This window comes from Bos indicus, chromosome 15 (assembly GCF_029378745.1).
Source record: "Bos indicus isolate NIAB-ARS_2022 breed Sahiwal x Tharparkar chromosome 15, NIAB-ARS_B.indTharparkar_mat_pri_1.0, whole genome shotgun sequence".
NCBI classification, from domain to species: domain Eukaryota; kingdom Metazoa; phylum Chordata; class Mammalia; order Artiodactyla; family Bovidae; genus Bos; species Bos indicus.
This window is the reverse complement of record NC_091774.1, coordinates 27,845,165-27,873,019: the sequence shown is the minus strand read 5'-3', so window position 1 is coordinate 27,873,019 and position 27,855 is coordinate 27,845,165. Positions and strand designations below refer to the sequence as shown.

General features: G+C 49.7%; 3 protein-coding genes across 4 annotated transcripts; 2 read left to right on the top strand and 1 right to left on the bottom strand.

Annotated features, from left to right (window-relative positions):
* The first annotated feature begins 256 nt into the window (after positions 1-256).
* LOC139187289 (apolipoprotein A-I-like) lies at positions 257-10,693 on the top strand. 2 transcript variants are annotated; one of them, XM_070803475.1, is made up of 3 exons: positions 257-855; positions 2,563-2,601; positions 8,213-10,693. In XM_070803475.1, exon 1 carries the CDS (start codon positions 410-412, stop codon positions 836-838), a length of 429 nt encoding a protein of 142 aa, XP_070659576.1. In that variant the 5' UTR covers positions 257-409; the 3' UTR covers positions 839-855; positions 2,563-2,601; positions 8,213-10,693. The 2 variants fall into 2 exon arrangements, with proteins under 2 accessions (XP_070659576.1, XP_070659578.1); XM_070803477.1 differs by having other exon boundaries at positions 2,560-2,601.
* On the bottom strand, positions 3,081-5,765 carry LOC109569691 (apolipoprotein C-III). Its single transcript, XM_019975327.2, has 4 exons — positions 5,647-5,765; positions 4,970-5,037; positions 4,698-4,821; positions 3,081-3,388 (listed from the first exon to the last, which is right to left on the bottom strand). The coding sequence occupies exons 2-4, from the start codon at positions 5,022-5,024 to the stop codon at positions 3,277-3,279; spliced, it is 291 nt and encodes a 96-aa protein (XP_019830886.1). The 5' UTR covers positions 5,025-5,037; positions 5,647-5,765; the 3' UTR covers positions 3,081-3,276.
* Positions 10,694-10,950: 257 nt separating the features above from the next.
* Positions 10,951-13,765, top strand: APOA4 (apolipoprotein A4). Its single transcript, XM_019975325.2, has 3 exons — positions 10,951-11,151; positions 11,516-11,642; positions 12,642-13,765. Exons 1-3 carry the CDS (start codon positions 11,103-11,105, stop codon positions 13,606-13,608), a joined length of 1,143 nt encoding a protein of 380 aa, XP_019830884.1. The 5' UTR covers positions 10,951-11,102; the 3' UTR covers positions 13,609-13,765.
* The last annotated feature ends 14,090 nt before the right edge of the window (positions 13,766-27,855 follow it).

The following is a 27,855-nucleotide window of genomic DNA, read 5'->3' as shown; positions in this document are numbered from 1 at the left end:
GCCCACCTTTGGGGACAGACAGGATCGGGCACCAAAACCAGCTCCAGCTCTGTCTCCTTCCAACTCCTCCATCCATCTGGTCAATGGGATGCAGTTGGGAGTGGGGGGGGGGACCGTGGATGGGAGACGCCAGGCTAAGGATCTGTCCCCAGCTACCCCACGTTCAGGCACAGGTGTGCCCAGGTCTCACACGGGGCAAGCACAGGCGCTGGGCTGCAGCTCTGGGGGTAGCCAGGGGGCCCGGGAGGTTTAGCCTGAGCCCTCCTCTCTCTCCCCTTTCAGCCTGAAACTCCTGGACAACTGGGACACCCTGGCCAGCACGTTGTCCAAAGTGCGTGAACAGCTGGGCCCGGTGACCCAGGAGTTCTGGGACAATCTGGAAAAGGAGACCGCGTCGCTGAGGCAGGAGATGCACAAGGACCTGGAGGAGGTGAAGCAGAAGGTGCAGCCCTACCTGGACGAGTTCCAGAAGTGGCACGAGGAGGTGGAGATCTACCGCCAGAAGGTGGCGCTGCTGGGCGAGGAGTTTCGCGAGGGCGCGCGCCAGAAGGTGCAGGAGCTGCAGGACAAGCTGAGCCCGCTGGCCGAGGAGCTCCGCGACCGCACGCGCGCCCACGCGGAGACGCTGAGGCAGCAGCTGGCGCCCTACAGCGACGACCTGCGCCCCCGGCTGACCGCGCGCCTGGAGGCGCTCAAGGAGGGCAGCGGCAGCCTGGCCGAGTACCACGCCAAGGCCAGCGAGCAGCTGAAGGCGCTGGGCGAGAAGGCCAAGCCGGCGCTGGAGCACCTCCGCCAGGAAGGTTCAAACAGGAAGGAAATAGAGAACCAGGCCAAGTGACGGATGATCCAATGCAGGTGCCCTGAAAGAGCTTCAAGCAGGAAGTACTGGCTTTGCTGGGAGAAGTGGGCTTCCTATCCCCAGCGTTTCCCTCCGGTAGAGGACATCGCTCCCCAGCCCTCCTGCTCAAGGGCAGCTGAGGTTGAAGGGACTTCAGTAAGCCTGTGGACTTGAAAGATTAGGGCAGGTTCAAATGAAGGGCTTGGTGCTTGCTCCTTCCTCCCTTACTAATTCAAAATACACTTTACAAAATTCATACCTTTTCCTTTTTCACCAGGGCCTCTTGCCACTATTCACCCTCCCACTCTGCTCAGGAAAAGCTGCAGTTTCCTCAGGCCCTGCTGTGCCAGCCCCATTCCTGGGGCTCCAGACCTGTCAGCCCCCTTTTTTCTGACCTGAGTCAGAAAAACAATCACCACCTCTTGCAGTAACTAGCATGTCCCAGTCTCCAAGAGGCTTTTATATGCATCATTTCACTGCATCCTTTCCCAGATCCTAGGTAGATTAAATGAATGGTATGGATGAAGGAGTTAGAGCATGAAAATGTGAGGTCATTTCCATGATTGAACAGCAGGATGGGCTAGGTTGCCCTTTCTAGACCTATGTACTCCTGAGCATCCGTGATTATTTTTCTTTAGAAAACAGTTGCTATCCATTCTAGTTTGTATGGACTTGAGTGTTCCCAGCCAGGCCCTTTTCACACTCAGGTACGCACCGCCCTGCCCCCGGCCCCCCTCCCCATGTGCATGCTTGTGGCTTCAAGATCTGCAAAGATCTGGGCAGTGCACTCAAGGGGCTTCCCTTTCCCTCTCCTCTCAAGGCCTTTAGTCCTTGGTACTGGATAATCTACCCCTCCTCCATCTCTGGTGTATCTTAACTGCATAAAGAAGTGGGCTTTTTTAGTTCCTAACCATTTGAGCTACGTCAAGCCCAGATATTTGGGTGAGGACATTTTTCAGGTAAGGGTGCAGGGATCCCTGGCCATGTTGGGTCTAAAGAGAAGTCCAGGTGGATTTCCAAAAAGAGAGCAGAGGTCTCCCGAGGCAGCTGGATGTCCTGATGCCACCAAGATCTGTCAAGGAGGCTTTGACGTCAGGCATGGAAGTAACTAGGCTTCCCTGGTGTCTCAGCAGTAAAGAATCCTCCTGCCAATGTAGGAGACACAGGTTTGATCCCTGGGACAGGAAGATCCCCTGGAGGTGGGCATGGCAACCCACTGCAGTATTCTTGCCTAGAGAATCCCCATGGACAAAGGAGCCTGGCAGGCTACAGTCCATGGGGTCACAAGAGTTAGACACAACTTAGCGGCTAAACAACGGTAGGAGTAACTACGCCTTTTTCTGAGTCAGTTGAGCAGAATATGGCAGCTCACCTGGGCTTGAGGTCAAGCAATTTACTGACTCAGTGACACTGGGCAAGTGCCTTCACACTTGGGAGCCTCAGTCTTATCACTGGAAGAGCAGGGAGGGGAGCTGCTCAGGTAGTCTGTGGTTCTGGAACTCTCCTGCATGAACATCTGACGGGTGGTGAGGACACAAGGGCTGCAGCCTGTGTTGGATGACCTCGGGCTCCTCCTCAATTCTCAGGATACGGGCCCCCACTCCAATCCTGGCCCCAAGGGGACAGTCAGCTCAGCCTGTGGTGACAAGGGCACCCATTTGCCAGGTGCCTTGGAGGTGCCAGGTGCTGTGCACGCTCTCAATTCCTTCCTTCATTTTCAGCAGACCTACGATGGATCATGTATCATTGTGCCCACTTTACAGGTAAGAAACTGAGGCTGTATGAAGCGACAGAGCCAAGACTAGAGCCCAGGTGTATCTTAGTTTAACCACCACCCTCGGCCTCCTTCCCCCAAGGGCGGTTGCAGTGGGGGTGGGGGCATGCAGCCCAGGCAGTGCCCGTCCACTCCAGAATTTTGATGAACACACACAGTCTCAACTCCGATAGTGACGTAAAATGCCAGGTGCAAGGCCTGGCACAGAGCACACACTCAATCGTGCTACACAGCACTCGACGCTTTATCAAAGTCTCGCCAGACCTAGCATCCCTTTGCTCCCACGCCAAACTGTCCACCAGGCAGGCTAGGGATGGTCATTCCTACCTTGCTCCACCCAGCTGCTAAGAGGTGGCTGGGGCACCAGCCCCAGGCCCGCTTGAGCTGGAGGCAGTCCCGAGCCCGCCCACAGAAGAACCCCAGCGCATTCTCGGCCCAAACATACATGGCCCGTGCAGGACACCCCACTCATGGCATTTTCTCATCCAGCTTTATTGGAAGGCCAGCACATTGGGGTGGGCCAGGTCTGGGGTGGGGTGGGAGGGCACTGAGAATGCTGTTCTTGTAAGTGACCTTTGGGGGCAGCCCTAGGAGGCTGCTGGACCCAAGGAGCTAGTAGGATGGATAGGCAGGTGGACTTGGGGTACTGAGATCTCAGATGGCCTCAGGGTGGAGACTGTGTGGGACTGGTGGCAGATTCCCAGAAGTCAGTGAACTTGCCCTTGAACGAGCTCCAATAGTCTTTCAGGGAGCTGAAGCTCTCAGTCATCCAGTCTCTGGAGGTCAAAAAAGTGAGGGGAGCAGATGGGGTGGGGGTGAGAGTTGTCTCTGGACAGTGACAACTATGGGTCTCCCACCCTCCCCCCACTGGCACTCCTCCCACCCTCTCAACCCCACCCAGCAATGCCCTAAGACCTCAGGCTGGGACCCCTGATAGCTGCACCCCAGGAAAGGATGCCAAGGGTAATGATGGGAACCCAACCAAGGTCAACCCGAGTTTCTCCAGGTGCGGGCAGATGGTGGATCTGAAGCAAGCTGGAGAGGAGTGACTGATTTGGGAGATGTGTAAGGTCAGGACTGCCATTCTAGTGGAGGCGAGTGATGCCCCCTAGAATTGTACATCCTGGTGGCTCCAGGTGGTGGGGGGCAGAGCGAGGCAGTCTCTCATTTGGACAGTCATCAGAGGGTTGATAGCTGTGTGATCTGGGGCAGGTCACTTGGTTAAGTGAGCCTTGGTTTTCTTATCTGCAAAACGGGGAAATAATATCCACTCTAAAGTGGGTCCTGAGGACTAAAAGTGTTTGTGATCACCTCTGCTATGGAAATGCCAATGCGGGTGGAGTGGAGGTGGGGAAGGTGGGTGGAGATAGCAGAGGACCGGTGGGCAGAGGCGAGGCGGGAGAAGAAGGACTGACGTCTGTTCACATGCGCCCGAGGACATGAAACGAGTCAGAAACACAGACACACACACATTGGGCGGAAATTGCTTTGAAAGTGAAAGTTGCTCAGTCGTGTCCAACTCTTTGCGACCCCATGGACTGTACAGACCATAGCATTCTCCAGGCCAGAATACTGGAGTGGGTAGCCTTTCCCTTCTCCAGGGAATCTTCCCAACCCAGGGATCGAACCCCGGTCTCCTGCATTGCAGGCAGATTCTTTACCAGCTGAGCCACAAGGGAAGCCCAAGAACACTGGAGTGGGTGGCCTATCTCTTCTCCAGCAGATCTTTCTAACCCAGGAATCAAACTGGGGTCTCCTGCATTGCAGGTGGATTCTTTACCAACTGAGCTATCAGTTGGTAGAAGCCCCAGAAATTGCGTTGGGTGGATCCAAACCTCCAGATTATCAGAAAAGGAAAATGGAAATGAGGGCAAGGAGGAAGAAAGGAGGATGACAAAGAGAGGCGTGGTGGGATGCGGTGCCTCTCCGTCATCTCTCCCTGCGAGGGAGCCTGTTTTACAGAGAGAAAGCAGGTTCAACGAGGTGCAGGTCCTAGGTGGGCGTGGGAGAGACACGGGACCCCTGTGGGGGCTCTTACCAAGTCCCAGGCAGGTAGCAACCAAAGGCAGGAAAGTGAGGGTTTACCTGGCCTGCTGGGCCACCTGGGACTCCTGAACGCTGCTCAGGGCATCCTTGGCGGTCTTGGTGGCCTCCTTCACATAGCCCTGCATCTTGTCCAGAAGGGATCCCTCCTCGGCCTTGGTAGCTTCTATGAGGAGAGCAGGACTGAGTGGCGTGGATCAGCTTCTGGGGAGCCCTTGGCTCCTGCTCAGCCCCCCATTGTGGTTTGGTATCCCCCAGCCACTTGCCAAGCCATCCCCTTCCCACGCCCAGCCCAGTTCCCACTGGCTGCTTACCAGGCAAGACCAGGAGCGCCAGGAAGGCAGCAAGAAGGAGCAGCCGGGGCTGCATGGCGCCTTGGTTCCTGCAGGGAAGGGTCCTGTGAGCCGTTCCTCAAGTCCCCACCCCTTCCACCACCACCAGGTGGCCCTCCCTGGGGAGATGCGGTGGCCCCTAAAGCAGGGCCTGAGCCGGGTCAAGTCGGGAGGAGAGAGGGCTGATATGGGGGAGGCTATGGGCTTTCAGACAGGGGACTGGGGGACCCAGGGCAGAGAGAGTGAGGCGGGGCATGGAGCAGGAACCCCCCAGACCAGGAATCAAGACATGTGGATTCTGGCCAGGTTTCTGCCACTAACATGCTGAGTGACTCTGGGTGACTCTCTCTGCCCTCTCCAGGGCTCAGGTTTTCTGTCTGGGGCACGACTGGGGTGTCTGAGTCTTCTTCTAATCCTAAACATGCAGAGTGAGCAGGAAATGGAGCCAGTGGCAATCCCAGCTCCACCACTAGGCTCTGTGTAGCTTTTGGGCAAGTGACCTTCCCCTAGGGACCTCGGTCTCCCCATCCATCAAGCCTTAAGGCTTCCTCAGCTCTACAAGTGCTTCTCCAGGCTTCGCTGGCTGGGCTGGGCACAGAACCCCACCGGCCCCTCCCCATCCTGCTCTCCTTATCCCTCAAACCCCCAGGGAGCCTTACCTGGAGCGGCTGCTTCTTGGGATGAACTGTGTACGCAAGCAAGAGGGTTCAGACCTGTTTTATATTATCCCCAGGACACAGGGCAGCGTGAGGGCCCAGGCAGCCGGGCAAAGGTCACCTGCTGATCAATCTAGACCAGGCCCTGACAGAGGGTAGCCAGAGGCACCCAGGCCCGCTAGGAGTTGGGAAATCTCTAGAAAGCTGAGGGTGCCCACCTGGCTCTCTGCTACCCCTATGGCTTGGACCTGGGGTTACCCCATTCCTTCTGAGCAGCCTGGTTCCCCAGGGAGAGGCTGGTGAGTTGGGTGAACAGATTGGGGGACAAACCTCATCCATCCCTTTGCCCTTGGTTTCCAGGTCCTTCCCTACTTTAAGCCCTGACAATAGCTTGCAAAGTGGGGGTAATGTGAGAGGGGGATTGGCTTCTTCAGACTGGACACAACTCAGCTGGCTGGGCTGGGGTGTCTAGAGTGAAGTCACAGAAGGCATGTGGGCAGGGGCTTGTGCAGAGGTGGGACACAGTTGAGTGCCCACAGCCCCCTCCCCAGGATCTCCGTCTCTGGGCTTCAGTCCTGAGTGCAGCTGACCCAGAAATTTTCCTGAGCTGATCCCTCTCTTACAGGAGATGGTGGGAGATGGTCAAAGGCTGCTGAGCGCAAGGCCTTTGTTTTACCACACCGTCTCCTCATCTTGCCCTCTGGACTCACTGATAACGTCCCCAGGGGGCAGACTGTGCAGCTGGGACTGAGGCCAGCGCTGAGTACCTCTCGATCTCAGACCTCAACTTCCTCAGCTTAGAAATACCAGGCCTCATAGTCCTGTGGCTGGGGAGGCAACCAAGGCTGTGGTGAGGCTGGTGTAGTGGAGAGAGGGGCCAGTCAGCTGTCCAGGAGATGCCCGGCCTCTTCCTGCGGTGAAGTGTCCTTTGGGCTCACACCAGGAGCTGCAGCCTGGAGGCAGCATTAGGGAGCTCTGTCTTCCAGTGAGGTCTCAGAGCCAGGAAATTCTAGATTTAAATGGTGCCTTTGGCACCTACAGATATGACCCAGAGCCACAGATCTAACATCTCAGTGCCTCAATATTCTCCTCTGTAAAATGGGGCTAGAACACTGATACTCCAGAATTGTGGTGAAATATAAGAGATATGTAAAAGCAGCTGGTCCATGAAGGGGGCTAGATAAATCTCTCCTCCTTTCTCCCAAACACTTGTCTTTCCTTAGACAGCATAGTCTGAAGGCAGGAGGAGCCTCCAATGTAGACTTAGGGCTTTTGGCAGGTGGCCATCTTACCAGGAAGAAGCAATTAAACCCACCATGGGAAGTCAGAGGCCCAAGAAAGTGACCTAGCTCTACCTTCAGAATTCTTTATCTGTGGCTGAAACTTGAAATTTCTCCTTAGAGATTTATTCCTTTCACTTAGACATGGTTATCTGTTAAAATGCAAATGATTCCTGCGAAGTAGACATTATTAGGGCTCCGCTGGTAGTTCAGCTGGTAAAAAATCTGCCTGCAATACAGGAGACCTCAGTTTGATTCCTGGGTTGGAAAGATTCCCTTGAGGAGATAGGCTATCTGCTCTAGTATTCACAGGCTTCCCTGGTGGCTCAGATGGTAAATAGTCTGCCTGCAATGTGGGAGACCTGGATTTGATGCCTGGGTTGAGGAGATCCCCTGGAGGAGGGCATGGCAACCCACTCTAGTATTCTTGCCTAGAAAATCCCCATGGACAAAGGAGCCTGGCAAGTTGCAGTTCATGGGGTTGCAAAGAGTCAGACATGACTGAGCAACTAAGCACAGCCCACCACAGACATTATTAACCCCATTATAGGTAGAAACTTAAGGCAGGGCTGGAGACATACCCAGGTGCCCATATTCCATCCACGGCAGAGTTGGGAGCCAGAATCCAGGTCTTCTAATACGCACACTGAGACCAAACTGCAGGCAGAGATGAGACCCTTGGAGGTTTATCAGGCACTCAGAGTGCATCCGTTACAGTCTCTTCCTGAGCACAGACTGTGGTGATGGGGTGGGGAGGAGAGGAAGGTGATTGGGAGGTCCTGAAGAATTTGGACTTTGGGGAAGGTAGAGGGCAGCTGTGTCCACTTCCCTCTTCGTTCTGATCTGTTCCTTCTCCCCAGAAGTGAGGGTCACAGTGGGAATCCAGATTCCAGGCTAGGCTGGGGCATGCTGGGTTGGACTGGCTGGAGCCCTTGGCTCTGGTTCCTCCAACTCTCCTTCCATGTGTGTGGAGCCTCTGGAGGAGGCCGCCCTCTCTCTCCTGCGTGGCAATGGGCCGGTGAGCCCAGGGAGGTCAGAAGATGTAGGCAGAGAGACCCAGTGGTATGGTGTCAAGCTGGGTAGAGAACCGGAGAGTGTGGGCCTCTGCAGCTGGGTTGAGACATGCCCTGGGGCCTGGGACCTTATCTCATTCCAAGGGTTTGGCCTCTGTGTGCCTGTGCCCCTTCCAGGAGCTCCAGGTGGGTCTCAGTAGGGCAATCTGAGGAAGGGTCTGATCAGTGGCCCAGCCTAAGCTGCCTCTCCTTCCCTTCTTCTCTCCCTCCCCCCAGCATAGCTCCCCTGGGATGAGGACGCTGCTCCAGCCGTGGCCCCCATACCTGGTAACGGGCAGGGAGGAGGGGCGGGAAGGAGAACGTCTGACCAGCTGGGGCCAAAAATGGTCCTCTAGGGTTAAACTAAATCTCTCTGCTTCCACTTGTGTGCGAGTGAGGCTTAGCTTATGAGCCTCTGTGACCCATGCCCCTGCCACAAGGCTGGACTGGGCAGCGCTGACTCAGCCCTTCCAGCCAGAGGCCCTGGTTTACCATGGCCTTCTGCACTGGAAGTTCCTCCTAGTGTCTCACCCCGATCTTCCCACCCAGGAGCCACCCCCTTTGAGCTCTGCCCTGGGTGGACGGCCAGTGTGGAGCAAACATGGGCACCTGTGTCCGTGTGATTTGCCCGTCCCTGGCTGGGCCTGAGTCGTTCCCTCCTGCTTCTGGCAGTCCCAAGGCTGCCCACCGGTTTGATCTCTGTTGATGGGGCAGGAGGGTGGCCATAAGTGATGCTAGACTCTCAGCCTCATTACCTCATTGACCATTAGGGCTGTCTGTTGTACAGATAAGGAGATTGAGGCTCAGAAAGGGATATGGTTCACCCAACGTCACACAGCCCTTTGTGCCCACCCATGTGGCCGTGCCCTGACTCATAGGGCCAGGGTCTGCTGGAGCTGCTGGCACTCACTTCCTTTCTATCAGCAGTTCAAACAATCTAAGACAGGGCACAGGGGCCTCTCATTCTCTCCCACCGCCCAGAACTAATCTGTTCACAGACTGATACACAGCATGCTCTCTGGTACTTTCCCAGCTGTCCTGTGGATAAGACTGCACACTTCCACTGCAGGGGGCGCAAGTTTGAGCTCTGGTTGGGGAATTAAGATCCTGCATGCCACACATTGTGGCCAAAAAACAAAAACACATGCTCCCATTCAGTGAGGGCAAACTCAACTGAGAGTCCTTGGTGACTCGTTGCCTGCTCACCTCTGGCCCATTGAGGGGGAAAGGGATGAGGCCAGAGGTGAGCGGACTACCTTTGCTCCCAACCTAGGCAGGACTCTGCCTGATTTGGGAGTGTTGCAGTGCAGTGAAGTCTTCAGGGGCAAAACATGGCTCGTGCTTGATGAGTGCTGACTGTGGACTAGGCATGTCTCCCAGCATTACTCAGATTATCTCCCTGACCCCTTGAAGCCCAGAAGGCATGCACTGTTTTATGCCCTACTGAGGCACACGGGGCTCAGAGAGGTTAAGAGACTTGGCCGAGGTCACCCAGTCAGTATGTGCGGAGCCCACATGCAAAGCCAAGGAGTCCAACTCCAGCATCAGAAGCCTTCATAAACTACTGCAAGATGGCCCAGGCTGCTCCTGGAAGGAGGAGCTCCCTGACACTGGGGGTGGCGATCGGTGGGGTGGGACACTGCCAGGTAGTGGGGATTCTACAGAAGGGATACAAGCACTGGAAGGCCTTTTAGCTATCTTCAACCCCAAGAGACATCAAGTCACTCCTGGTCTATGAAACAGTGGAGACACGGGAAGTCAGGATCAGCCCAGCTGTGGACTCTTCCAGTGGCAGATTACAGAAGCCCATCCACGTGCGGGGCATGGCATTCATGGAGGGCAGCCAACAGTGCAATATGATGGATGTCGTCTCCTTGTCACTCAAGGTGATCTGTGTGGTCCGGCAGAGGGGCACAAACTGGTCAGGATGCACCGCCTTCTTGGTGGATGTCTTTCTGTGTATGACCTCACTTGCAGAGGACGTTGGAAGTCCAAGAAGAAGATGTGGATGCCACCACCACCCCCCTTCCCTGTCTCCTGATGAGACGCTCCCTGAGAGCCTCAGGTCTTGTGATTCATCACAAGCTGACTGCTCCCGTCCAGGGAGGAGGTGGGCAGGAATCAGACCTCGGGCCAGTCTGCCCCTCACCCTGCATTGTGCCTGCCTGATGCCCCCCAGAGGGTGGGGTCTCCCTCTGCCACTCTCATTGGAGCAGCAAGCATGCTACTGTACTCCTTGCTTGGTCCAAATCCAGAAAATAGTTAATATTCTTATTAACAACAGTAATGGCTATTTTTTAGTGCTTACTCTGCCAGGCACGATACTGCTCATTTCACCAGTAATATCTCATTTAATACACCCAACAATCCCATTTTTAAAGGAGAAAATGAGGCCAGAGCTGGGCCAAGTTGAATCACTAGACCAAGGTGACACATTTGGCAATGGTGGGACATGCAGCACACTTACAATTAATACCTTTAGCACAGGATCTCCCTCCACTCCACCCAGGCTTGCAGGGGTCGCCTCCTCCCGGGCTCACCTTGACCAGAACCCTAGATCTTGTCTCATTATCCCATCTGTGGCCCTGGGTGTCCCAGTCCAGAGCCTGGTGCTCTGAGATGGAGTCAGGGTTGGGGGATGTGGGAGTGGGGGCCCCTCCTCACTGGGGCAGACAGAGGAACTGTGAACTTTGCCCCCCTCCCCAAGCCGAGCATAGACCCGGAGCGGCCACAGGGCTTCTGTTTATCAGTCCCGAGCTCAGGTGTTCCCTCAGCCTCATTCCTCCCTTGGCTCATGGCCCCTTCCACGATGGGTGGGGCACACGATCAGAACAGCTGCTTCTGAACGCTGCCTGAGCCCCAGTCTGCCATCAGCTTCCACGTTGTCCAAGGGTCACAAAAGTCCAAGAGGCCTCCTGGGAATGTGTCACCTTCCAGCGTGGAGTCACACTGGGGAGGAAGGTGGGGAGGGCAGCCCAGTGAGGATTTAAATGTCTGACTGGTTCTGAGCTTCAGTCAGTTCCACAGCAGTACAGTGAGCTGCCTGAGACCCTCTCCTCTGGCCCCTCTGAATCCAGGAAGGATCTGGTGCAGTAAGAGACTCTCCCAGCCCAGCGAGGAGCCCAGGATGTTTCTGAAGGCTGTGGTCCTGAGCCTGGCCCTGGTGGCTGTCACCGGTGAGTAGGAGCTGCCTTCAGATGGCACTGTTAGGCAGGACCCATCTGCTGCGTCAGGCAGGAAGGGTGGCGAGTCTGGGGCCAGGGCAAGAGGACAGTTCCGAGTGCCTGTCAGCCCACAGCTGGAGGCAGGTGGTTCCCCAGCTGCCACTCAGCTCTTAGGAGTGCTGTCCATTCACAGTGCTGGGCTCCCTGGCATGGGTGCTACCCCAGCTTTACCTACCCCTGTGGCTTCTAACTAGCCAAACACAGAGAGAAAAATCGGTGGCTGTGCCCCGCCCCCGACATCCAGTCTGCAGCTCAGGGCTGGGGCAGGGGGGCAAGGAAGGAGACGGTGTTCATGAATTTGCTGTTTCCCACCCAGGAGCCGAGGCGGAGGTCAATGCCGACCAGGTGGCCACCGTGATTTGGGACTACTTCAGCCAGCTGGGCAACAATGCCAAGAAGGCGGTGGAACATATCCAGAAGTCTGAGCTCACCCAGCAGCTCAAGTAAGAGGGGCAGAGCTTGCAGGAAGGGCTTCTTAAAGACCATGCAACGTGTGGGCAAGGGCTGGACTCGGAGGCAGGAGACCTGAGCTTAGGATACCCACTGCCCTGCCATCAAGTCACTGGGTGACCAGAGCTCTCCAGACTTGGATCCTGGGATCCATGTTTGCAAATAAGGAAGGCTGGACTGAATAATCCCTGCTCTAACTTTTCTTTTTTTCTTTTTGTCATGCCCTGTGGCTTGTGGGATCTTGTTCCCTGACCAGGGATCAAACCCCCGCCCTGAAACTGCTGAGTCCTAAACACTGGGCCACCAGGGAATTTCCCACTTTAACTTTCCAGAGTGTAATAAATGGCCACATCTTAGCACTGAGGCTCCCAGAAGAAAGGGAGGGAAAGAATGTCATGTGAGCTGGCTTCTAATACATTCCAGGACAGGCCTCTGTGAAATCATGGGAAGGGGAGGGGTGAGGATATTTGGGAAGCCTCTGGGGGTGTCCACACGGCAGGGAAACCAGCATCCCATGTGACTAGAAGATGCTAAAAGAGGTCCAGAACATCACAAGTGATCTCTGTCACAGCACACCTGGGCTGAGAAGGACCTCAAAGTTCAGTCTTTCTACTTTACAGATAAGGAGAGGCAAGCCCACTGCTCCAGCTCACATGATAGGTATTAATTGATACTGTGACTCAAGCTCCAGGGGAGATCCAGAGGTACAAGGTCAATGTATTACCTTAGTCGATTACATCAATTTGCTTAAATCACCATCCACCATAGGGAAAGTCATGGGGATAAGATGGGTGAATTCAGTACCCTGCACGCTCACCTGTCTTAGGCAGGTGTGTGGAAGGTGAGTGGTATGTAAGGAGCTAAGGTCGCAGTGGAGGAGCCTGGCGGGCTTACAGTCCCGGGGTCGCAGAGTCGGAGAGGACCGAAGCGACTTAGCACGCAGGCAGGAATGCCAAGCCTCACGGTGGCCCCCTTGCGTCCTTTCCCCGCAGCACCCTCTTCCAAGATAAACTTGGGGAAGTGAGCACCTACACGGACGACCTGCAGAAGAAGCTGGTGCCCTTTGCCACGGAACTGCATGAACGGCTGACCAAGGACTCCGAGAAGCTGAAGGAGGAGATTCGGAAGGAGCTGGAGGACCTGCGGGCCCGGCTGCTGCCCCACGCCACGGAGGTGAGCCAGAAGATCGGGGACAACGTGCGCGAGCTACAGCAGCGCCTGGGACCATACGCAGAGGAGCTGCGCACCCAGGTCGACACCCAGGCGCAGCAGCTGCGGCGCCAGCTGACGCCCTATGCGGAGCGCATGGAGAAGGTGATGCGGCAGAACCTGGACCAGCTGCAGGCCTCGCTGGCGCCCTACGCCGAGGAGCTCCAGGCCACGGTCAACCAGCGTGTGGAAGAGCTCAAGGGGCGCCTGACGCCCTACGCGGACCAGCTCCAGACCAAGATCGAGGAGAACGTGGAGGAACTGCGCCGCAGCCTGGCCCCTTATGCTCAGGACGTCCAGGGGAAGCTCAACCACCAGCTGGAGGGCCTGGCCTTTCAGATGAAGAAGCATGCCGAGGAGCTAAAGGCCAAGATCTCAGCCAAAGCCGAGGAGCTGCGGCAGGGGCTGGTGCCCCTGGTCAACAGCGTGCATGGAAGTCAGCTGGGCAATGCCGAGGACTTGCAGAAGTCACTGGCCGAGCTGAGCAGCCGCCTGGACCAGCAGGTGGAGGACTTCCGCCGCACCGTGGGGCCCTACGGCGAGACCTTCAACAAAGCCATGGTGCAGCAGCTGGACACGCTCAGGCAGAAGCTGGGCCCCCTGGCGGGGGACGTGGAAGATCACCTGAGTTTCCTGGAGAAGGATCTGAGGGACAAGGTCAGCAGCTTCTTCAACACCCTCAAGGAGAAAGAGAGCCAGGCCCCCGCCCTCCCCGCGCAGGAGGAGATGCCCGTCCCATTGGGGGGCTGAGTTGCCCCTGGTGCCCCCGCCCTACCACTGACACCTGCCCTGCCCTGCCCCCTGTCTTTCTGTCTGTCCCAAAGCAGTTCTTGTACAGACCTGTGGATACATGTCCAGTGGAAAGTGATGCTACCTCTCACTTCTCAATAAAGCTGCTGAGAAACTAGCCCAGTGTGGTTACAGCGGGGCTTCTTGGTTTTGTGGGACTTGAGGGCTGCAGGGAGCACAATTAGCAAAGCTTAGATGGGTCAGCAGGGGATGCTTAGAGGGACTGGGGGGCTGGGAGAGACTAGGGGGGCAGCGTGTGCTGAGAGGTGTGGAGAGAGTCCTAAGGGGAGGTGGATAAAGATGTCACACTTTGGACTTCCCTGGTGGTCCGGTGGGCTTCCCAGGGGGCTCAGTGGTAAAGAATCTGACACCAGGCTTCACCCCGAGGGTGCCACCAGTGTGGTCAGGATGCGGTCCTGGGCTCTGGGGAGCTCACGACACAGTGGGGAAGACTGTCCCTCCTTGTCTAAGATCTTCTGTGCCTTTAATCTGACTTATTTGGGTGAATTTTGGTTTATTCCACCCACCCCACCTCACTTCTATTATAAAATTGATTCATGCTTATTTCAGAGGGTTGGTTTTTTTTGACTACTAAACCCATGATCTCCAGAGTCGAGGAATGGGGCCCAGAGACGTGTCAGAGTCCTGGGAGGTGGGGAGGAGGAGGTGCCTGGGGGCCCTGGTGAACTCTGCCCAGGAGCCTCCTGCAAAGGGGCCTGTTGGTCTGGGGCTGGAGTTGCCAACCACTGGGTTGGGAAGATCCCCTGGAGAAGGCAAAGGCTACCCACTCCAGTATTTTGGTCTGGAGAAGTCCATGGACTGTAGAGTCCATGGGGTTTCAAAGAGTCGGACATGACTGAGAGATTTTAAATGTAAAAAAATATAAATGGGGCAGGAGGCAGGGGAAGAGAGGAATTAGGCCCCAAGCAGTCTCACCAGCACAGCCAGCTGTGGACTGAGGTGGGCTGTCCCAGGAGGGAACCCCAGAGAACAGCCAGTTCAAGCCTTTAGTCCCAAATGACCTGACATCTGCTCTTTCCTTCCCAGAATGGAGTTTAGGCCTTTCAAGGGAACAACACCAAGGGACATCAAGGAATGAAAGAGGAAGCTATGCCCTGCCCCACCCCCCAAAATGGTGGCCAATGAGGAGCAACCAGTGGTAGAAGCTTCTAGAACGTTAAAATACAGAGATGGCCCTAAAGTTGACACACATTAATGCTGCTGCTGCTGTTGCTAAGTCGCTTCAGTTGTGTCCGACTCTGTGCAACCCCATAGACGGGGGCCCACCAGGCTCCCCCGTCCCTGGGATTCTCCAGGCAAGAACACTGGAGTGGCATTAATGCTAGGTGCCTTTAAAAATCGTTGTACCAAAAAAAAAATTTGTTGTACCACATCGACTCATATAATCCTCACAACAGACAGAGACTTCAAAGAAGAAGCAGGTGAGGAAAAAGTTCAGGATGGTGAAGCACGTGATCTAGCAGTGGTGGGAATGAGATTGGAGCCTGCGCCATCCAGCTAGAGAGTTTGGCTTTTAAGTACCAGGTGTGGAGCCCAGCATAAGGAGAACAGTGAGCTCCGCCCGGAACCCCAGAGAGAAGGGGGGATGCACTCTGAACAAGGGGCTGTCACAGAAGAAAGAAATCACTGGGCCTAGATGGTAAATTCAACAGGCCTGTTATCGGGAGAATGGGATTTTGCTTTCTACTTCATAGATTTATGTAGTGTTGGGACTTTATGATGTTTTAGTATTATTTTTATTGTGGTATAATATATATATAACACAAAATTCGCCATTTTAAGTGTACAATTTAAAGGCATTAATTACATTCACAATATTGTACAACCATCACCACTATCTCCAAAATTTCTTTGTGACCCAAACAGAAACCCTGTGTCCGTAAAGCAATTACCCATTACCACTCCTCCACTCCAGTTTCTGCTGATGGCTTCTCCTGTCTCTTAGACTTTGCCTATTCTAGGTAATCCATGTAAGTGAAATCATACAATAGTTTTACTTTTGTGTCTGGCTTCTTCCCCTTGGCATAACGTTCTCAGGGTACTCCTGTGTTGTACGGTATATATCAGCATTTCATTTCTTTTTTATTTTTATTTGGGGGATAATTGCTTTGCACTGTTGGTTTCTGCCATACAACAATGTGGATCAGTCATAGGTATGCATATGTCCCTCTCTCTTGAACCTCGCTCTCACCCCCAGCCCATCCCACCCCTCTAGGTTGTCACAGAGCACCAAGTTGAACTTGCTGTGTTACAGCAACTTCCACTAGCTATCTAGAAACAAATATTAATAAATATTCGCCAGAGTTTCTCTAGAATCCAGTTTTGACCACCTGGTGAGACTGCAGCACTTATACACAGGAAAACTGTGTACTTAGAGTCCCCTGTGAGTATCATGGAAGGACGTTTTCTGGATTCTGGTGCAGCCCACATCAATATATCCCAGCAGTCCCCCCAGACTTTTAGGACTGAAGCCCCCCCAGCTACCTCTGGCTCCTTGGGTGACCTAAAGATAATAGACTACTCTGTGCACACGGGTTAGTGCCCCAAAAAGGAGCAGCAGCCAGGACTGGTGTGGACCAGGCTGAGACATTTTAACCATACCCCTGCGTCCATTCCCAAAGCGCAAAGGTCAAAAGTACTCTGAGAACGTCCAAGGGGTCACATGCCACTGTCTGGTGGCTGGCATGGCTCTGATTGGTGAGAAAAGAGCACAACAGGGGAAAGGTGGGTGGGGCTCTCTCCTCTTGAAACCACAGGGCGTAGCTGCTGTTGAGGGCTGGCTGGGCTGATCAAAAGCAGCTCCCACATGGGGACACAGTGTCCTCCAGGCATCATCATGGGACATGCTGTGCTCTGGGAGGAGGGACACAGACGGTGACAGATTCTGCGGACAGAAACAACAAGCGTGGGGTGATCTGGGAACTTTTGTATCTGGGAGCCCAAGGGTGGGACCCTGGTTATCTTGCTGTGTAGTGACAAGCAACTAATAATGGAGACCTCAGAGCTGCCCATGTCAGAGGCATGAGGACATGGACTGCTGGTTCTGAGATGGTTGCCTAGTGATACAGTGAGGAAAGGACTAAGACCTAGAAGAACAAAGTCACAGGATGTTAAGATTGAAGGAATCCACTCTCAGTCTAGTTCCTTTGACATCATCTACAACAAGTATCCTAACTCTACACTAACAGTCTCTTGAGGTTAGGCACCCCACTTGTTCATTCGTTATTGTGTCTACAGTGTGGTAGCCAGCCTCTGAGATTGATCCTCATCTCTGGTACTCATAACCTCATGTGGTCCCTCTCATATTAAAGAGGGCTGACCAACGTGATCAACAGGTTATTGTGAAAGTCATGGTACGTAACTCCCAAATGTGGAGCATAAAGGCCACAGCGGCTTCCATCCTGCTTTCTCTTGGACTCTGAGGGGAGGCAGTCACCACGTTGTAATGTGATGAGGGACATCATAGGAAGCCCCATGGAGGGTCCGCATAGGAAGGTACTACCGCCCCTCCTCAACAGCCAGCACCGACTTGCCAGCTGTGTGGGTGAGCCTCCTTGGAAGAGATCCTCCAGCCTTGGTGGAGCCTTCAGATGACCACAGACCCAGGCAACGTCCTGCCTGCAACCTCATGACGCATCCTGAGTCAGAACCACACAGTCAAGCCACTGGCTTGCAGAAATCGTGAGACATCATAAGATTTGGGGGTGATTTGCTTTGCAGCAATAGCTAATGAATACACAGTGCATACCCCAGTGCCTGGAACCAGGCCATCATGCAATCGTTGAGTGAATGAATGCTGCTTCGTAATTTTTAAATTTTTATTTATTTATGGCTGCGCTGAGTCTTTGTTGCTGCTAGTGGGCTTTCTCCAGTTGTGGTGAATGGAGGCTTCTCTTTGTTGCGGTGCATGGACTTCTCGTTGTGGTGGCTTCTCTTGTTACAGAGCATGGACTCTAGAGGGCTCAGTAGTTGCGGCTCATGGGGTCTAGAGTGTGCAATCAGTAGCTGTGGCTCATTGGCTTTGTTGCTCTGAGGCATATGGGATTTTCCTGGGCCAGGGATCCAACCTGTATCTTCTGCATTGGCAGGGAGACTCCCAGCCACTGGGCCACCAGGAAAGTCCCTGCTGCTTAGCACCAAACACCTCCACTGATAGCCAGCTTACCACCTCGCGAAACAATTGATTCTATCTTTGGACAACTCTGTTCAAGACTACCAAAATTAAATTGGTTCTTCCTAAACACAGCTTTGTTCTAATTTTTACTCCTCTTTTGAGTTACAGAATGATTATAATTCCTTCAAACACATGTTCTGCCCACAGATCATCTATCCAGAGACTCCTTGCATGAAACATCAAACTTTGTAGACAAAATTGAGTCTGAGATCTGCCATAATCCACAGCTGCCTTGGGATGAAGAATCTTGGTTAGTTTCTGAGACAGCAGAGGTCTTGTCTGATTTTATATCTTGTCTTTATTTATAATCTGTCTTATATCTTGTCTTTATTTATATCTTGTCTGTTTATTATTCTTGTATAGTCAGTGCCCAGCACAACGACTTAGTTCAGTTCAGTTCAGTTCAGTCGCTCAGTCGTGTCCGACTCTTTGCAACCCCATGAATTGCAGCACACCAGGCCTCCCTGTCCATCACCAACTCCCGGAGTTCATTCAAACTCACATCCATCGAGTCAGTGATGCCATCCAGCCATCTCATCCTCTGTTGTCCCCTTCTCCTCCTGCCCCCAATCCCTCCCCAATTAGTAGGTGCTTAGTAAATACTTGTTGAATGAATGAATGAATTTAACAACTATTTGTTCGTGTTCAATTGTCCAGCATGTGTATGTTCATCTTTATCATGCTGAATTGTTTTCTAAGGTGATTATGCCACTTTTTCCCCCTCTCTCTTTTAATAATAGGAACTTCTTGAACAAGGTCTTCTAATTTTTTTTTCTTTCATTTCTTCCATCTCTGCATGCTCTCCTTTCTGGGAGACAGCTTCACTCTTTATTCAGTTTTCTGTTTATGCAACTGTGTTTTTAATTTGCAAGAGTTACTTTTATTTTTCAATTCTGTGAATTTTTTATGGTATGTTCTTGTTTCATCAATGTAATATATTCTTTTAACTCTCTGATATGAATGGTATATTTAAAAATTCTTCTGCCTGTATAGTCTCCTTTTCCCCAAGTTCCTTTTTTTTAAACTTGTATTTATTGATTTATTTTTGGCTGTGCTGGGTCTTCATTGCTACATGCAGACTTTCTCTAGTTGCAGCAAACAGGGGCTATTCTCTAGTTGAGGTGCGGGCATTTCTCATTGCAATGGCTTCTGTTGTGGAGCCTGGGCTCCAGGGCTCAGGGGCTTCAGTAGTGGTGGAGCACAGGCTTAGGTGCCCCAAGCATCTGGAATCTTCCTGGACCAGGGATTAAACCTGTGTCTCCTACACGGGCAGGTGGATTCTTAACCACTGGACCACCAGGCAAGTCCCCTCAAGTTTCTTTTTTAACATCTGTTTGTTTTGGTCTCTATCTTTCATGTTAGGCTTGTTCCTCAAATGACTGGTAATTTTTGCTTGTCTGCTTACTGCAAAGTGGGGATTTAAAAGCTGATTTGGAGCTCCATGTACTATGAGCTTCTCTGTTGGGTGATCCACTGGAATGTTTAGTTGGGGGACCCCCCCAATGTAAAAATATTTACGTATTTTCCTTTGAGCTGGTTTTGTTTTCCTAGGCAGTTTCCTCTTCTCTCCTGCCTGCAAAGTAAAGGCCTGGGTTCCAGTGTTCCTGTGGCCAAGTGGAAGGAGCAGGATAGGACTCAGCATTTACAGGGCACACTTTATATTTCTGGTACAACCTCTGTCCTCAACTCTGCCTGGCATTCTCCTTCCACAAATATTCAGTCTTCCCCTTTTCAGAGGATAAAGCTCCAGGCTTCTGCCAAGGTTAGAAAGAAATGCTAGCTTTTCTTTTGAAGTAGTTTTAACCATTCTTCCATATTGTACATCAGTCTCTTCATTCATTCTATTTTTAGTGCTCCCTGGTGCCTCCATGTCAGGGCTGGTATGTACAGCTGGGCAAGCTGTGTACTGTACAATTCTGAGAGCACCTTTCCCACACTGTAGGCATAAGGGAATTATATATTTATTATGACAAACTTCTGGTAGATGGCTGTGGAGTGTCTTGAGAAAAGGGGGGCTATTACTAGTTCATACATGGGTGTAACGTTGGTTAACAGCAGATTTATTACAATTCCTTAGCCTTTGAGATGGAGAAGGAAATGGCAACCCACTCCAGTGTTATTGCCTGGAGAATCCCATGGATGGAAGCCTGGTAGGCTGCAGTCCATGGGGTTGCACAGAGTTGGACACAACTGAAGCGACTTAGCAGCAGCAGCAGCAGCAGCAGCCTTTGAGAATTCAGTGCAATAAATCAGGTTGGCACTTATCTTTCCCCATTGCCAACTTCAGATCAGTTTGCTCAGTCCTACTAAATTAGTTGCAACTTGTCTGCCTGATTTCTAGCTTTTAAAATTTTGCTATGGTCTTTTTTTTTTCCTCATTCTTTTTGTCCTCATGGATTTTTTTTTTCTAAAAAAGAAAAAAAACTCTCTTTACCATATTTTGAGGAAAATTTCAGAGAAAAATATATTAGATGTATGCACTCAATTTGCCATGTATATCTGGAAGTCCATGACAGAGACAGAAAATGGCTGAAGGCTTTGTTGTACATCTTTCCTTTACAGTCTAAACCACTGGTTTTAACCTGGTCCTAATACTGGGAGGTCTCAGTATTACAACAAAGGATTTGTGAATAGGGATGTACCTGTTCAGAAAATTTTATTCCATTTAAAATTTAACATAAAACAAATAACTATAGAATGCATGCATTTTGCTATAAAGATGTTCATTACAGTGGTTATAATTTTAGAAATTAAAGAAAAACACAATGTACAAGGCGAGATTGTTAAATTATAATATGCTGTGCTGTGCTTAGTCACTCAGTCGTGTCCGATTCTTTGCGACCCATAGACAGTAGTCCACCAGGCTCCTCTGTTCATGGGGATTCTCCAGGTAAGAATACTGGAGTGGGTTGCCATGCCCTCCTCCAGGGGATCTTCCCAACCCAGGGATTGAACCCAGGTCTCCTGTATTACAGGTGGATTCTTTACCATCTGAACCATATAAATTATGATACATCCACATTAATTTCCATTAAAAATCACATTGTGAATGAACATTCATTGACATGGATTATAAGTAAGATGTACTCGTTAAACAATAAATCAGGTTACTAAACAGTCTGGCTGCATAAAAATAAATTTGTAAAAAATATCTAAAAATATGCCTAGATAAAAAATTGGAAAATATACACACGCTCATGGTGGGAATACAGGTGATTATACATATGTGCATGCTAAGTCATTTCAGTCACGTCCCACTCTGCAACCCTATGGACTGTAGCCCGCCAGGCTTCTCTGTCCATGGAATTCTCCAGGCAAGAATACTGGAGCAGATGCCATTCCCTCCTTCAGGGGATCTTCCTGACTCAAGGATCAAAACTGCATTTCCTGCAGCTCCTGCATTACAGGTGAATTCTTTACCACTGAGCCACCAGGGAGTCCAAGATGATATATTTACTTTTCTATAATGCATGCTTTCTCTATAATATACTCTTAAATATTAATAAAAAGCTATGTATTAATGTTAGCTAATATTTTAAAAAATAAGAATTCCTACTAAAAATTTTAAGGCACTTTTTATTCTATCCATAGATCTTGTCACCAGATGCTTAGATATTTGAACTACCTCACCTTGACGTTATGCAAAATTGCCATTTCTCAGTGACTTTTTAATATGATTCCAAGTCTGCGTGTATAAAGTTTCATCGAGATGTTTATTTTGCTGCTCACTGTTTGGAAAAGCTTTATTTTCCCTGTGATTCTGACCTGTTTCCTTCTTCTGCTTACCACAATTTTATGTAACTGGCTGAGTTTCCCTCTGCATGGATTTCCAGGAAACCCAAAGCCAGCGTGAAAGTCAACTGTTGCAGCTTTGTCATCCCTTATTGCCCATGCCTGTGTCTTCAGGTCTTGTGCTTTATCACGTCATGCTTTTCTTCCACAATTTTTATTTTCTGATCCTAAGAGTCTTCTCCCTCTCTCACCATCATCATCATTTCAGTTTGCATTGCCAGCAGCCTCAAATCTTTGGTGATGAAGGAGGGTTTACATAAACAACACTCAAACAACTAAAATCCTTATCTTTCTTGGCTCCCATCTCTGTGTTGACTCAAAATGTGCTGAGTACATTTTGTGGTATCAGAGTCCTCGTCACTGCCCCCACCTATCTGTTGCATCACCAGCAGGCTTTCCTGACACAAACATTTAGCAGGGCATTTCTCAGGCACGATGGATCACAGCCTGTGGAGACCATGGTGACAAGACTAAAGACCCAAGAACCTGCTGTTCTAGCCATAACCAGAGCTGCTTCTACCTCTGGAGGAGACAGGAAAGCAGGGGGCACTGAAGGCGGCATATTTAAGTGTGGGATGGAACAAGCAGGGAGGGGGGACTCCTCTCCCTGTGGTGACTTGACAGCTGTCCCTAGGCTTGGCTGTCCCTCTCCTGGCTGGCCCTGAGCTACTGTTCCTGTGCCCACATCAGCTTACACGTGGAGCCTGGCTTCCCTGCATGTCAACAGCCCTCTTTCAACTGAATCATAAATCCCTGACACCTAGTTGACCATCTACTAAGTTCATAGGTGCCTGGGCCCCCCAGTAAGGTATATAGAGGCTCTGTGTGGTTCTGGTCCCAAGAGCAAGGTTGTGTCTTATCCCTGAACGTGAGATGATGTATTCGGCATGGACTTCAGAGTCAGACAGATTGAGGATGGGCCCAGGGCAAGACCCCGAGCAAGTTCCTAAATCTCTTGGAGCCTCAGTTTTTCTGTAAGTAAAATGAGGATAACAATACCTATTTCAGAATGTTGACTTGAGCATTACAGGCAGTAAAGGGAAACACCAGGCCCACGGGAAGTTCTCAATAGAGGGATTATTGTTATCAAGGCTTTTCAGATCCTACTGGGCCAGACTCTGAGGGGCACTGAGATGTGCAGATGTGCCCAGGCTACCCTCAAGGGTTGCTTCCTACCACCACGCTCTGGCCATACTGAGCACTCCGCTGTTTTCCCAACAAGCCATGGGTTGCATGGCTTCTGGCTTCCATGCCTGCTCTCACGCTGGGCGTTGCGCCTCCTCCCTTCGTCACCCAGAGCACTTGTCCTTTGCTGTGTAGCACCTGGAACATCCCGGGGCCCACAGTGTTATGCAGGTGAGTTTCAGGTGGTGCCGAGTTCGCCTCCAGGAACTAGCAGAGTGTCTGGAACACAGGAAGTGATCCCACCCTTCCAGCTCCCAACCACATTGGTCTCAGTGTCAATGGCTGTCTTCACCAAGATCTTGTACATGTTTTTTAAAATTTTTTCTTTATTGCTATTACAAATAATGCTTGGATTTCCCTTGAGGTGTGTACTTGTGATGATAAAGATTCTCTGTTTTCTGGGGTGTCCAGGGTTCTTTATATATTGCTGTTTTTGTTTTTAATTTTTGGCCACACCCTACAGCATGTGGGACCTTGGTTCCTTGACCAAAGATCAAACCTGAGCCCTCTGCATTGGAAGGCAGAGTCTTAACCCTAGATGGCTGGGGAAGTCCCTAAACATCAAGTTTTTGACTGCTGTTCACATCTTTTTACCATGAGTCTATCAATTTTGAGAAAATGGAACTAAAATCACCTATCAAATTTGTCAAGCTCCCCATGAGACTTGGCGGTTTTTTGCTTCTGTCCTTTGAGGCTATACTGTTAGATTACATTTTTTCCTGGTGATTTTTTCTTTCAACTAATCCTTGTTGCTCCAAAGCTTATGTGTTCGGATATTATATTGTTACACCTGCTTTCTTTTGATTAATTTTTGTCTGTAATGTCTTTTTAAAGCCTACCACCCTCCTCCTCCCCTTTGCTAAAGGTTACTTTCTCTGATACAGTAAGTAAGTGTTAGTTGCTTAGTTGTGCCTGACTCTTTGCAACCCCATGTACTGCAGCTCACCAGGCTCCTGTGTCCATGAGGTTTTCCAGACAAGGATACTGGAGTGGGTTGCCCTTTCCTTCTGCAGAGGATCTTCCTGACCCAGGGATCGAACCCGGGTCCCTGAACTGCAGGCAGATTCTTTACCAACTGAGCTACAAGGGAAGCCCTTCTGTGATGTAAGTTTGCCTATTTAAATAGCAAATGACTGGAATTTTGGTAAAATCTGATGTGAAAATAATAATAATTACCATAATAAATTCTTACACAGAACTTACTACATGCCAAGGATTGCTATATGTGCCTTTATTTTTTAATGTATTAAAGCATTTATTTCCCACAGAATCTATCAACTATACTATATACTATAGTTGTCTCCATTTTATTTATAAGGAAACTGATGCACAGAGAAGTTAACTTGCCCAAGGTCCCAGAGCTAATCTATGTCAGCATTTTAACCCAGTCAGTCTAGTTCTAGATTTGATACTTCATGGGCTGGTTTAATCTGTTTCCTTTTATTGTGATTATTGACTGATTTCTATCATATTATTTTATATTTTTATTTACCATGGTACTACTTTGTTTCTTTTATCTTTCTGCATGTACTTCTCCTGGTTGTATTGTATTTCTTTAAAACATTTTTTTATGGACTTTAAAATGTTTTTACTTCACCAGAGTTTTAAATGTCCAACAAGTCTACAAGTTAATGTGAAATGACAGAAGTCTCTCAAGCTTATCTCCATTTTCTACTGTGCAAAAATAAATTTTGGCTCTTAGAAAATCCTGTTATTACTCTTGACCTTTCAGTTTTGGGTCTATTTTAGCTACAGGTTTATGATTATCCATTAATTGTTAATGGAAATTGGGTTCTTTTCCATATATACATATCTTGTACACACACATACTTTCTATCCCTGCTTTTCTGAAACCAAGCAGAACTCTGTGGGGCCCTCCTGGGTTCAAATCCTTTCTTTGTCTCCTGTTTCTTTTTTGTAGGAAAAAGGTTTCAGCTTTCTAGACCTTTCCTGAGTTCCAAGTTCAGTTCAGTTCAGTTCAGTTCAGTTGCTCAGTAGTGTCTGACTCTTTGCGACCCCACGGACTGCAGCACACCAGGTTTCCCTGTCCATCTCCAACTCCCTGAGCTTATTCAAACTCATGTCCATTGAGTTGGTGATGCCATCCAACCATCTCATCCTCTGTCATCCCCTTCTCCTTCTGCCTTCAATCTTTCCCAGCATCAGGGTCTTTTCTAGTGAGTCAGTTCTTCGCATCAGGTGGCCAAAGTATTGGAGTTTCAGCTTCAGCATCAGTCCTTCCAATGAATATTCAGGACTGATTTCCTTTAGGATGGACTGGTTTAATCTCTTTGCAGTCCAAGGGACTCCCAAGAGTTTTTCTCCAACACCACAGTTTAAAATCATCAATTCTTTGGTGCTCAGCTTTCTTTATAGTCCAACTCTCACATTCATACATGACTACTGGAAAAACTATAGCTTTGACTAGGCGGATCTTTGTTGGCAAAGTAATGTCTCAGCTTTTTAATATGCTTTAATATGCTGGTCATAGCTTTTCTTCCAAGGAGCAAGCGTCTTTTAATTTCAAGGCTGCAGTCACCAACTGCAGTGATTTTGGAGCCTGAGAAAATAAAGTCTCTCACTGTTTCCATTGTTTCCCCATCTATCTGCCATGAAGTGATGGGACCAGATGCCATAATCTTAGTTTTCTGAATGTTGAGTTTTAAGCCAACTTTTTCTCTCTCCTCTTTCACTTTCATCAAGAGGCTCGTTACTTCTTCATTTTCTGCCATAAGGGTGGTGTCATCTGCATATCTGAGGTTATTGATATTTCTCCTGGCAATATTGATTCCAGCTTGTGCTTCATCCAGCCCAGCATTTTGCATGATGTACTCTGCACAGAAGTGAAATAAGCAGGGTGACAATATACAGCCTTGATGTATTCCTTTCCCTATTTGGAACCAGTCTGTTGTTCCATGTTCAGTTCAAACTGTTGCTTCCTGACCTGCATACAGATTTCTCAGGAGGCAGGTCAGGTGGTCTGGTATTCCTATCTCTTGAAGAATTTTCCACACTTTGTTGTGATCCACACAGTCAAAGGCTTTGGCATAGTCAATAAAGCAGAAATAGATGTTTTTCTGGAACTCTCTTGCTTTTTTGAAAATCCAACAGATATTGGCAATTTGATCTCTGGTTCCTCTGCCTTTTCTAAATCCAGCTTGAACATCTGGAAGTTCATGTACTGTTGAAGCCTGGCTTGGAGAATTTTGAGCATTACTTTACTAGCATGTGAGATGAGTGCAATTGTGTGGTAGTTTGAACATCCTTTGGCATGGCCTTTCTTTGGGATTGGAATGAAAACTGACCTTTTCCATCCTGTGGCCACTGCTGAGTTTTCCAAATTTGCTGGCATATTGAGTGCAGCACTTTCACAGCATCATCTTTCAGGATTTGGAATAGCTCAACTGGAATTCCATCACCTCCACTAGCTTTGTTCGTAGTGATGCTTCCTAAGGCCCACTTGACTTCACATTCCAGGAGGTCTGGCTCTAGGTGAGTGATCACACCATCATGATTATCTGGGTCATGAAGATCTTTTTTGTATAGTTCTTCTGTGTATTCTTGCTACCTCTTCTTAATATCTTCTGCTTCTGTTAGGTCCATACCGTTTCTGTCCTTTACTGTGCCCATCTTTGCATGAAATGTTCCCTTGGTATCTCTAATTTTCTTGAAGACATCTCTAGTCTTTTCCATTCTATTGTTTCCCTCTTTTTCTTTGCACTGATCATGGAGGAAGCTTTCTTATCTTTCCTTGCTATTCTCTGGAAATCTGCATTCAAATGGATATATCTTTCCTTTTCTCCTTTGCCTTTAGCTTCTCTTCTCAGCTATTTGTAAGGCCTCCTCAGACAACCATTTTGCTTTTTTGAATTTCTTTTTCTTGGGGATGGTCTTGAGCACTGCCTCCTGTACCATGTCATGAACCTCCATCCATAGTTCTTCAGGGACTCTGTCTATCAGATCTAATTCCTTGAATCTGTTTGTCACTTCCACTGTATAGTCATAAGGGATTTGATTTAGATCATACCTGAATGGTTTAGTGGCTTTCCCTACTTTCTTCAATTTAAGTCTGAATTTGGCAATAAGGAGCTCATGATCTGAGTCACAGTCAGCTCCCAGGTGGAGGATGGTAACTTCAGGCGGAGCACGAGATTCCTGGAACACTGCCCTTGTTACCCTGCCACCAACCAATCAGAAGAAAGTCACACCCTGCAGCCCCTAACCCTTATTTTGCTTTTAAAAGCTTGTCCCCCCAAAGCATTGGGGATTTTGAGGTTTCTGAGCATGAGCCACACATTCTCTCAGCTTGGCTCTTGCGATAAATCTTCCGCTGCTCCAGACTCCATCGTTTCCATCTGTTTGGCCTCACTGTGAGTCAGGCCCAGGAACTTGCGTCCCATAACATCTTCTCTTTCTCTTTGTGGTCATGCTCTGGTGTGGGTCTGTTTGCAATTCCTGCACTAGGCATGAGAGTACTCAATGGGCCCTTTCCATTTAGCAACTCATTTCCTGCGGTTCAGAGAAAGTTTCCTGAGTATCTTCTTTGATAGTTTCCCTTAATCCGTCTCTTACTGGAACTCTTATTGTCTGAAAGTTGCAGCTCCAGGATTGGTTCTCTCACATTCTAAATTTTCATCTTTACCAACTTTATTTATGTTGTAATCCTCCTATTGTGTTTTGGCTTGTTTATTTTGATTTATTTTATTTCCGTAATTTTTAAAATTTCCAAGAGCTATTTTTTCCCCCTGACCATCCATGTTGTCATTGAAAGAAAAACTCTTTTCTGGTTTTATGGTTAAAATATCTCTTCTTACATCTCTCTGCATTTTTCCTTTTTTCTTTTCTTCTCCCTGTAAAGACTCTCTTTCTGTACATTGCTGTTTTCTACTTTTTATTTTGGCCCACGTTTTTCATATGAGAGACTCTCTTTAGATGTACTATGATTCTTGATGGTCTGCTTGTAAGTGGGAAACTCTTACAGAGCTCATAGAACATACTACAAAGTTCTAAAGTAAAACAGTCTGGTATTGGCATAT

Excerpts from the sequence above, each read along its gene's own strand:
- LOC139187289 (XM_070803475.1), top strand. The coding sequence starts at position 410 with ATGCACAAGGACCTGGAGGAGGTGAAGCAGAAGGTGCAGCCCTACCTG.
- LOC109569691 (XM_019975327.2), bottom strand. The coding sequence starts at position 5,024 with ATGCAGCCCCGGCTGCTCCTTCTTGCTGCCTTCCTGGCGCTCCTGGTC. Across the intron at positions 4,822-4,969 it reads GGCGCTCCTGGTCTTGCCTG|AAGCTACCAAGGCCGAGGAG; the intron begins GTAAGCAGCCAG and ends CTCTCCTCATAG. Across the intron at positions 3,389-4,697 it reads CAGGTGGCCCAGCAGGCCAG|AGACTGGATGACTGAGAGCT; the intron begins GTAAACCCTCAC and ends TTTGACCTCCAG.
- APOA4 (XM_019975325.2), top strand. The coding sequence starts at position 11,103 with ATGTTTCTGAAGGCTGTGGTCCTGAGCCTGGCCCTGGTGGCTGTCACC. Across the intron at positions 11,152-11,515 it reads GGCCCTGGTGGCTGTCACCG|GAGCCGAGGCGGAGGTCAAT; the intron begins GTGAGTAGGAGC and ends TTTCCCACCCAG. Across the intron at positions 11,643-12,641 it reads GAGCTCACCCAGCAGCTCAA|CACCCTCTTCCAAGATAAAC; the intron begins GTAAGAGGGGCA and ends CTTTCCCCGCAG.